The sequence below is a fragment of the Heteronotia binoei genome, chromosome 21 (genome assembly GCF_032191835.1).
Source record: "Heteronotia binoei isolate CCM8104 ecotype False Entrance Well chromosome 21, APGP_CSIRO_Hbin_v1, whole genome shotgun sequence".
In the NCBI taxonomy this organism is placed as follows: domain Eukaryota; kingdom Metazoa; phylum Chordata; class Lepidosauria; order Squamata; family Gekkonidae; genus Heteronotia; species Heteronotia binoei.
Genome location: NC_083243.1, coordinates 86833777 through 86844917, shown reverse-complemented (window position 1 = coordinate 86844917; position 11141 = coordinate 86833777). Strand labels below are relative to the sequence as shown.

The 11141-nt window shown below is 46.8% G+C and overlaps 1 protein-coding gene across 1 annotated transcript; it reads right to left on the bottom strand.

Annotated features, from left to right (window-relative positions):
- Positions 1 to 7631: 7631 nt before the first annotated feature.
- On the bottom strand, positions 7632 to 10520 carry LOC132589613 (disintegrin and metalloproteinase domain-containing protein 20-like). Its single transcript, XM_060262362.1, has 2 exons — positions 8470 to 10520; positions 7632 to 7733 (listed from the first exon to the last, which is right to left on the bottom strand). Exons 1-2 carry the CDS (start codon positions 10495 to 10497, stop codon positions 7632 to 7634), a joined length of 2130 nt encoding a protein of 709 aa, XP_060118345.1. The 5' UTR covers positions 10498 to 10520.
- Between the last annotated feature and the right edge of the window lie 621 nt (positions 10521 to 11141).

Genomic DNA, 11141 nt, shown 5'->3' with positions numbered 1-11141 from the left:
GAGTTGTGCTGTTGCTGGCGGAATCTGAACCCATGACTGCCTTTTCCAAGTGGAGTTACTGGCAACAGGACTGCCTTTTATGAATGTGCAGTTGTGTGTTTCCTTGTTGCTTCTCTCAGTGTCTGTATTCCCCTTGAGTGATAAAAAGACTGGTGCTTTGAAACACCCGCCCCCCCCCCCAAAAAAAAAAAAAATACCTGAAACATTCTGAGGGAGAACATTTTGGGTGTTCCATTGTCACTGCCTCTCCTGAGTGAGTTATGTGCATGCAACTGCTTGGCAAGAGTGCAGAGTTTATTCCCCACCCCACCCCCCTCTCTCTGTGCCTGGCACTTGGTTACAATAACAGGCTCAAATCTGCATCTGCAGAACTCCCTGGAGTACTTTCTCTCCACAGCTTCTTCTCCTGGTCAATGCTATAGTGCTCATTTTGTTCAAAAATACTGTGTTCCATTTATCATCTTCCTTAGGATGTTCTGCAGTTGTGTGGAAATGACCTGATGTCAAGGAAAGTGGCCACATCAGCATGTACTGATTGGCTCTCTCTATCAGCTTGCTACATAGTGACACTGGCATGGTGCTCCACAATAGGTAATTTGTGGTAGGGTTTCGTGTTCATTGCACTTTACTGGCAGATGTTCTTTTCACTTATTTTCCCTGTGCAGAGAAGGAATTGTATACCAACTGGTGGCACCAGCCACACCCTGCTCCAAGCAATGTGATATTTATTATTTGTGCATGAGCTTTTCAAAAATGATTCAAAGTACTGATTGAAATAAAATTTACAATAATGCCATATTATAAAATCTAAAATGCACAAACTTTGCTTATAACAGAAAAAAGACAGAGTAGCAGATAAGACCATCATTCATAGTTATTCATCACTAGGAATAAGGCCTGTTATGAAGAACTAGGAGTAAGGGTCTGTTGTGAAAAAAAATACAACAGGCTCTAGAAGGAGACTCTGGGTGAGTGCCCACCACCTTTGCTGTCTTCCCACCCACCCAAGCGAAGGCATTGACTCCCCCCCACCCACCATCTCAAGGGGAGGTGCTCTCTGCCATCTAGAGAGCAATTGTAAAGCTGAGTGCAATAAAAAAGGCCAACACCATGCTGGGAATTATTAGGAAGGGAATTGAAAACAAATCAGCCAGTATCATAATGCCCCTGTATAAATCGATGGTGCAGTCTCATTTGGAGTACTGTGTGCAGTTCTGGTCACCGCACCTCAAAAAGGATATTATAGCATTGGAGAAAGTCCAGAAAAGGGCAACTAGAATGATTAAAGGGCTGGAACACTTTCCCTCTGAAGAAAGGTTGAAACGCTTGGGACTTTTTAGCTGGGAGAAACGTAGACTGCGGGGTGACATGATAGAGGTTTACAAGATTATGCATGGTATGGAGAAAGTAGAGAAAGAAGTACTTTTTTCCCTTTCTCACAATACAAGAACTCGTGGGCATTCGATGAAATTGCTGAGCAGACAGGTTAAAACGGATAAAAGGAAGTACTTCTTCACCCAAAGGGTGATTAACATGTGGAATTCACTGCCACAGGAGGTGGTGGCGGCCACAAGCATGGCCACCTTCAAGAGGGGTTTAGATAAAAATATGGAGCAGAGGTCCATCAGTGGCTATTAGCCACAGTGTGTGTGTATATATAAAAAATTTTGCCACTGTGTGACACAGAGTGTTGGACTGGATGGGCCATTGGCCTGATCCAACATGGCTTCTCTTATGTTCTTATGAGTGATCTTCAGTAGTACCCCTGGAGGAAATGTACCTGTCTGAGGTCCCCACCCCTCTTCAAACCCCTCCCTCTCCAGGCCCCACCCCTTAAATCTCCCATAATTTCTTAACCTGCAGTTGGTAACCCTATCTCCTTCCCTTTACCTGCCCCTCTGACTTCAGCTTTCCATCACCTTCCCCCTCCCTGCAGCCTCTGCATAGGAAATTGACAGTCTTTCTCCGAAGTTGGGGAGGACCAAAGCAGCTTACATCATTCTCCTCTGCCCCCTTTGATATGAATAGCCCTGTGAGGCAGATTAGGCTGAAAGTCTGTGACTGGTCCAAAATCACCCAGTCAGCTTCCACAGCAAGAACCTGTGTCTGCCAGACCCTGCTCTGAAGCCCTAACTCCTATGCCCCCCTCAGATTCCACAACAGAATCTCCAGGAATTTCCCACCAACCTGGAAAGGTATCACTAAAGGCCTCTGGGTGAGTGCCCCCTTACCCTTGCTGTCTTCCAACCCACCCAAGTGAAGGCATTCACTCCGCTCCCCACCTCAAGGGGAACTGATCTCTGCCATCTAGATAGCAGCTGTAATTCTGAGTGATCTCCAACCTTCACCTGGAGATTGGTGGCAGTGGTTCCCCAGGAGGAAAGGCCTCTCCCTCAGAGGCCTGTAGGAATTTCCCACCAACCTGGAAAGGTACCACTGAAGGCCTCTGGGCAAGGGGCCCTCCAGCCTTGCTGTCTTCCCACCCACCAAGTGAAGGCATTAATCCCCCCCCCCTCAAGGGGAGGTGATCTCTGCTATCTGGAATTTCCTAACCTGGAGCTGGCAACCCTGCAGCCTCTAGATAGGAAAAGGACAGTCTTTCTTCACAGTGGGGGGGGGGGGGGCAAGGCAGCTTACATAATTCTATTTCCTCTCCCCCCTTTGATTTGAACAACAACCCTGTGAGGCTTCCCTATCTCCTTCTCAGGCAACCGTCCTGGGCCGAGGCTGAGGGAAGGAGGGAGAGAGGGAGTGAAAGACAGTAAAGGTGGGACAGCCATGTCCTCTGAGGTGGTGCCAGGCTCCCTTGCTATTGCAGTGGCCTTTGGAGTCTGTGTGTGCTGGGAGACCGTTTGTGTGGGATGTTGATAGGGCCTTTTGTGAGACCACAGGAACTCTGCAGCCCTTTTTGAGGCTGGTTGACAGAGAACAGCTGGTGATGTGGCTGTCTCTGAGGTAAGACTGCTTTTGCCAGTGTGTTCAACCTTCCTGGGCCCACAGGAGGTGGGGGCAAGGGAGTCAGCCAATGGGAGGCCAGAGATGGGTGACCAACGTGTGATGGGCCAATAGTAACTGCCAGAACTAAGGTTGGTTGCGTTTTACTGACAGAATCAGCCTTGCTGGCTGGCAACAGCCATTCAGGTGGGAGAGAGGAGGGACACAACCAATGGCACACAAGTACTCTTGATTGATAGTTTGATGTGCCAAAGGTTTGTACCATACAGTCCCCCTGAGTTGCAATGAATCAAGGTGGTAAGATTTGCCACCATGCCAGGAGGATTATTTATAACAGATAATACAACAGGCTCTAGAAAGAGGCTCTGGACAAGTGCCCCCCACCTTTTAAAAGTGTATAACAATTATACCTTGTGAGTACTTTCCATTGCATAGAATCTGCTTCTGAATATCGGCCAAACAGAGCTCCTAAAAGTCAGCAAGTCCTCCTAAAAATATTTTAACAAGTTGGTTTGTGTGGGAGAAGATGCTCCCCAAAATATACTAAAACAAGGGTAGGCAACTTTTTGAGGCTAAGTGCTCCCCTCCCCACACTCCAATGCCATTGAAGATATTAGTGTATTGCAAATTCTGGGTGGAATGGAGGGATGCACTTGGAGAGACACAAGGGAACAAGCTGAGCCCCAGCAGTACACTTTGGACCCAGCTGGCTGCTTTGTGGGGTTGAAAGGGGATGACATGCTTCTGGCTCCAGATGTAGGGCCAAAATACAAGTTACTTGTGATGTGTGTGAGGAAAAACCCCTTACAGAACATCGTAATCACCAACTTGGTTGTCAGAGCACCTGGAGAAGTAGCTCACCTATCCAGGGGCGAAAGGGACTTATGCAGTACTAGCAGCCATAACGCTATGAAGGCACTCAAGACCGGTACAAGAGTGCCCACCAGGAGAGCAGAGGGCTTTCTGCCGTTCTGTATGACGTCCATCTCAGCCATGGAGCGGAGGAGACTGCGCCGCCAGGAGCTATCCAGGTGAACGGTTCTGAAGCACTGGCCATAGAATCCACTGTGGAAGGCTAACACCACACGCAGCCATCTTCCTTCTAGGCCAGACTCCATTCCAGCGAAGCGAACGGCTCACGTGCTCACCAGTTGTCACCTGTGATTGTAGGCAATCGACCCACCCCAGGCATGGCTAATCGCCTAACCGCCACTGTCTTTGTCCAGCAGAACTCAAGACAAAGACTGGTGCCAAGAAGAAGACAGAAGAAGAGGAAGACCATCTTCAGCCAGAGCCAAGTTTCTTTGTGTAAACAGGGTGTTACCTTAGATAACAATTTGACCCTCTATTGTCACCCTCTTAGATAAGTGTGATAAACTCAAGCACACCTCCACCCAGTGATTTCCCCCATTCTTCTCTGTACTGTCCCCTTGGAGCACCCCCACCCTGGTCCATTTCAACCTGAAAGTTCACTCAGGTATCCAGGACCCAAGCCTGTTCATTGGTCAGGAATGGGCACCCAATTAGATGCCGCCAATGAACTTTCTATTGGCTATCGCGGTAGTCCAGCCCTTATGGTCACTGCGAAGCCTCCCCTTTTTGGGAGGTCATGCATCAGCTGACCACCTCCCTCCTCCCTCGTACCTCCCATCCCCTAAGGGCTCAAGATAGTCCTTATAACATGTGGACTAGCTATCCACAGGTGTGCTTCTAGCAGTATCCCAATCCCACTGTCTAGATCCATCCCCGATTCTAAGGCCAAGTTTCGGGTCCCCTCTTCCACTTCCTCGCTGGTCGCGATTGGAGCCTTGCTTGAAGACTACAATTGGTAAATATCACCCTGTTCGTCTACCCATGTATTTCTCTATCTCTCTCTTTATTTTTCTTAGGATTGCATGAATGATTTTATGAGTATTTTATCTTGTATGTAAGTCTAGATTTTTCTGGAATAAATTTTAATTGTTTTACTTAATTAGAATCCCTAATATTTTTAAGCATTAATTTCTGGACGTGGAATCCTGTATACACAGGTAAAAGATCCTGATTAAGCCAGGTGCCCACCTGACAATTCCCCAACCTCGTTTTGAGGGCATTTTGGCTTACATGTGTATCATATCACAGGTGCTAGATTTGACATTTAGGCACACACTCACATGAGTACTAACCTTCAAAAATATCTTCATTTCTTCATTGCTCCACACAACCCCAAATGTCGATGTGGAAAGGAGGTACTTCACACTTCCTTCCTGCTCTATTTTTGCCAGCAGAAAAAGCCATGATGGGATCTCCTTGTCCCTTTCTCAGGCTTCACATGTCCATCCTAGTGTATGTAGAACCCAAGGAAGAGGCAAACAGATATAGCTATTTCTGCTGGTGACAACAATGGAGGAGGGAAGCCTGATGCTGCTGCTTCCCCTGGAGCCAGGAACCAAACTGGCAATTAGTCCAGTTTGGACAAGGTAGATGAGGGAAGAAACACAACTCATCAGCCATGCTATTCTGCCTCTTCACTTCTCTAAGTATATACTGAGGTTTTAAAAATGCTTATTTTTGTCCAAAGGACTGATGCAGACAGCTCAGAGACTGGCTGTAGACAGTGACCAATTCCCCACTCACCTTGTTCTGGTCTCGCTGCTCCTTTTCCAACAGCACTTCTGCTGGATTTCGCACAAGCTGCTCTAGGGCGCTGAGTTGCCCCACCTCTTTTCAAGTTCCCTCCACAGCAGGCAGGATCCTCTGAAAACTGGTTTCTGCCTGTCGTGGAGGAAATTTGAAAAGACTGCAGTGCAGCTTGCTGCCCTGGGGTAAAAAAGGTAAAGGAAGTCCCCTGCGCAAGCACCAGTCATTGTCAACTCTGGGGTGACGTTGCTTTTACAGCAAATTTTTTTATGGGGTGGTTTGCCATTGCCTTCCCCAGTTATCTACACTTTCCCCCCAGCAAGCTAGGTACTCATTTTACCGACCTCAGTAGGATGGAAGGCTGAGTCAACATGGAGCCAGCTACTTGAACCAGCTTCCGCTGGGATCGAATTCAGGTCGTGACAGAGGGCTCTGACTGTAGTACTGTAGCTTTACCACTCTGCGCCACAGGGGTCCTGGGGTAGCTTGTGCAAAATCCAGCAGAAGCGCCATGGGAAAACGAGCAGCGAGACTGGAACAAGGTTAGTGGAGAAGCAGTCTGTCTCTTGCCATGATCTGGTCTAAATGGAGCTTCTGTCTGTAACTTTCTGGATCCTGCTTAGCCTGCTATCAGTATATTCTCATGTACACTGGTCTATTATGTCTGCAACACATTAAATATCCATTTCAACCCTGGGACTAGGAAACAGGCAGCTCCAAGGCCACCCAGTGTTATCTGACTCCCAGAGACTTTCACAGTTTCATTTCTTCATGCTTAGGGGGGCTTGGAATGTTTAGGGGGGATGCTATTGGTAGATTTTGGCACTTAGCAGTTTGCATGTATAATGAACAGATCCATGGGTATATCTATGCTTTAGTTTCAGCAAGAACCGTCTTGCACTGTAACTATCTAGCTTATTCAATAAAACACCTTTATTCAGCCATGAAGTATTGATTGGTGAAGATTGTGCAGTACTTGACATCTGCCAGTTAAGATCTTCCTCACAAGACCTGGTCTCTGTGTCCCTGCTTGCAGAAGTGAGGGAGGCAGGCAACCATAGACAGAACTTTTTTCTGTAGTGATATCTTGGGCCTATTGAACCTTGCTTACCTGACACCTCCCAAATTCTGTCTGAGGCACCTGATAAAAACATTTTTAGTCATCTGTGAATCTGAAATAAAGCAGGGGCATTTGTGAAACGATTCTGAGGAAGCACTGCTGTCAGTATGCCAAAATATATTGGAATCCTGTTGGCCTACAAAGCGATCCTTTGAAACAAGATATAAATTAAAAATGGACTCCTGGCCACAGTTTCCACTTCTCAAAAAGCAGGTCTAGATCTAAGAGTCCACCTTGACAAATGACCAGGGCCGACGCGTGGGAATCGACCAACTAGGCGGCTGCCTGGGGTGCCACAGGCCTAGGGGCACCAAAAGGCGCCCCCTCTCCCACTCCGTCCGGCTGCTGCTGCTAACTTCCCGACCTTGCAGAGGCTTGCAAAACCTCCACAACGTTGGGGAAAAAGCGGGTGCGGTCAGAGCCTCCTCCGCCCCAGCATCGGCAAAGTCAGGGAGGCAGTGTGGCAGCGAACGCGCTGCGGCCGCTGTCTCCGACCTCGTCAAGGCTTCAGCGAGGTTGCGGGGGGGTGGGGTGGGCGTGGAGAGTGAGCGGCTCTTACTAAGTCTTTGCAAGTCTCGGCAAGGTGGGGGGGGGGCAGAGAGCGAGTGCACTCAGAGCCAGTGGCAATCCTCGGCATGGTCGGGGCGGGGTGCCCGGCTCTCTCTTGCTGTGGGAGAGAGCCGAGAATAGGGGGGCCTGCCCGCGCAGCCTGATGACATCATCATGACGTCGTTGGGCCGCGCGCTCAAAAGTCTATTAAAAAAGAGGGGGCAGGAAACAGATTTTGGCCCGGGCACTGGAAACCTCAGCACCGAGCCTGCTCATGACTTCATCAGAAATGGCAACAGAAAATAATTCTGGGATACATTTGTCCCATCCAGAATGCCAGCATCCCCACTAGCATTACCGCTTACTTGTCTGGATTCAGTTTGTTTTTTCACCCTTTGTTCACCTGATCATTAATTCTGGGTTGGACTGAATCCTCAAATTTCAACCGTGAGTCATCTATCCTTGAGGGTGTTAAATATACCTGCCCGACCTGTAGTCAGAGAGAAAAAAGGTAAAGGCGCAAGCACTGAGTACTTGCCGATCCATGGGGTGATGTGGCATATTGGCAGACTTTCTATGGGGTGGTTTGCCATTGTGTTCCTCAGTCATCTACACTTTACCCCCAGCAAACTGGGTACTCATTTTACTGACCTTGGAAGGATAGAAGGCTGAGTCAACCTTAAGCCAGCTACCTGAATCCAGCTTCTGTCAGGACTAAGCTCAGTTTTTGAGCAGAGCTTGGACTGCAGTACTGCAGCTTACCACTCTGTTCCACGAAAAACTAGCTGAAGAGGAAGAGTTACCAGGCTATAAAACTGTTGTATCGGGAGGGGGGGTTCCTCCTCCACATATGCCTCCAACATTTTCATGTTGATGTGCCTAGGAGAGACATTCCATCCAAAACAGTTTTTTAAAAGAGCCTAGAGGCACAGTCTAAATATATTTGTGTAATGTTACAGATATATTACCAGAATGCATGTGTATACATATGTGTGTGTGTGCTAATTTAAAATAATAAATGTGCGTTATTTCCTGTGTAAAGTTGTACTGATATGTATTATTCACTTTGGTGATACTCTGTGGCCTTCTTTTCTTCATGACATTGGATAGAGCCTTCCACTCAGTCTTCTATACCATAGCATCAGTCTAGGTTTGCAGTATACACCCAGGCCTATACCAGCAGCAACACAAAGAAGAATTAGAATTCCTCCAACAATAGTTCCTACACTAATAACCTTATGGGGCAGAGGGGGACCACTGTCAATGCTGCCACCATAACCTTTATCTACACAGTATGGAGGAGCTGAGCCATAATCACAGTGGCAATGTTTGCGGTTGTTGCATATTCCTCGATGATGGCACTTTGTTACATTACAATCATACTTCAGTGCAGAAACACTGGCACATTCCCTGTTAATACATATCATGCCTTTGCCACAAGGCGTTCCATCTCTAACGGCTCCAATGTCAGCTATCCCCATTCCTTTATGGTAATCTGTTCCCCAGCATAGCCTACGATCAATACGAGTTTGAATTATGGTATTGTGCTCCTCCAATGAAGGTAAAGAATTAATGTTTTCACACTGGATCCTGCCGCAAAAAACGTTTTGAGCTTTGCACTCCTTAAAAACTGAGTCTGTTGTAATGCCACAGTGGCCAAAACGATCATGTCGAGCATTCAATTCTCTGAAGCAGACCTCTGAAGCAACTGTTGCTTGTGAACCAAAGATCACTTTGCACTGTTCTTTGTGAGTAGAGCAATTCCCATGATAACAGTAGGCACCATCTGGACATGGGGCACCATCTTGTACATAAGCATCTTCAGGACACCATTCTGAAGTCCCGTTGCAATACTCTGGAAGATCACAGACACTAACACTTTGCCTGCAAACCGTTCCAGCCGGAAGATATTGGCATTTTGAACAGCACTCTCCAAAAGCACAAGTGACACCGGAACGCAACTTGCAATCTGACAGGCAACATGGATCTGATTCACATTTAAATTTTGAACCACAGTCACATTCCTCTCCATGTTCCACTATTCCATTTCCACAGTATTTGAGCTTAAACAGTTTATGGGGATCTGGCTGTTTTTTCATACATTCTTTTCTACCCCAAATTATTTCTGTATAATAATCATTATAACTGCAGTTGCTAAATTTATGAGAGAGGGTATGTCGTCTGGCCATAATGCAGTCTGGTAGTTCACAAATACAATCCCTGTCATCATGCTTCATGCCAAGGTTGTGACCCAACTCATGGGAAAAAATGGTAGCAAATGAGACCAAAATAGAAGTAACATATGATTCAACACCAGATGCAGAATCAGGTTTGCACATACTTGCAACATATGCTAATCCAAGATCAGATCCGAACCTTTTATATATAAATAAATGACCTGCATCATGCTCCAGACGTGGTGCAAACATATTTTGTCTCCACTGATTGAAATCACTAAGCACAGTTTCCAAGTTATCAGCAATTGGAATGAGGTTTTTTTCAGACCATATTTCCATCCCAACCAGGGATACATGAACACCAAGTGGAGCATAAATTGAATTTGCAATATGGATAATATCCAACAGTTGCATAGCAACAAGAGTTTCATTTCTGTCAAACTGGACATATCTTTCATGATCCACCACAATTGCTACTTTTGCATATCTGATGTGTGTCCACCAGGGTCCATTCAGTGAACTTTTAGCCACAACATTGGCTGTGTTTCTGATCATGGCCATTTGATGATGTTGCTTTTCCATTGTTAACCCACACGTCATGTGTATAGCCTCTTCCTCTTCTTCCAGTCTGTACACCACATGTTGAAAGGTAGAAGATGCCTGGATAGGTTTAATTTCATAAGTTTTATTTCCTATTCGCAAGAGACCTCTGAGACCCCTTGAGCAAATGCTGAGGGCGACCCAAGCAAGAGGTCTACCATGTATTAAACCATCATAGAAACAGTCTTCCCTGATGAAAGGATAGTCCACCTGGATGTCCCCCTCCTTACTGTAAGTGAAAACAGGAAAATGTTTACGGACCAGGTCTCTCTTTTGTCTGAGCTGCACCACGTGGCTTTCCCCCTCAATCTTCAGCAAGTAGGTCACTTCCTGAGGATCTTGTCTGTACCTGGGGGTCTGTCTCCTGGGGATGATTACCTCATAAGAGGCATATCTAAAGCCTTGAGGTGGTATTTGATCAGCAGTCACAATGTTTCTCAGGACCACCATCAGCAACCAGGCTAGATCACTAGACATTTTCCTGACTGGGAGAAAGACTCCTGCAGGATACTCTGATCCTGCTTCTCATCCAGGACAAAGAATTTCCCTGCAGCAGCTGATAGACCAGAACCAAAATGGGAAGGAAGTTCCATACAAGGCAGCAGAAGAGGGTTCTGACCATAGTAACTGCCAGTGAGATTAGCTTTGGAATGGGGGTGGAGCTTGGAATCAGGAACAGAATAGAACCAATGGAGAGTGGCTGATTAAAGGGATGCTTGCCAAAGCAATTAATGAAATAAAGGGCTGAGAAATCAAAGACAACCCAGGAATAGGGAGGAGGGAACAGGAAGGGACAGGAGTTCAGAGGTAGCAACTGTAAGCTCATTACTTATTTCCTAGTAGCAGAAGTGGCAATCCTGGTTGTGCTAAAAGGTAAGCACATCACCCCCCCCCCCTTTGAGCAGTGGGGAGATAGCATTGTTGGGGGGAGGGTGCCATCCAGTTGTAAGCGACTTATGGTGATCCTATAGGGTTTTCAAGGCAAGAGATATTAAGAGGTAGTTTGGCACTTCCTGGCTCAGCATAGCAACCCTGGTATTCCTTGGTGGTCTCCCATCCAAACACTAACCAAGGCTGACCTTGCTTAGCTGAATAGCTTCTGAGATCTAATATGACTGGGT

What these genes read in the sequence shown, in the direction of transcription:
- LOC132589613 (XM_060262362.1), bottom strand. Translation starts at nt 10,497, where the DNA reads ATGTCTAGTGATCTAGCCTGGTTGCTGATGGTGGTCCTGAGAAACATT. An exon ending in TGCCCCATAAGGTTATTAGT is followed by an intron (nt 7,734 to 8,469) that starts GTAGGAACTATT and finishes CTCTGACTACAG; the next exon opens with GTCGGGCAGGTATATTTAAC.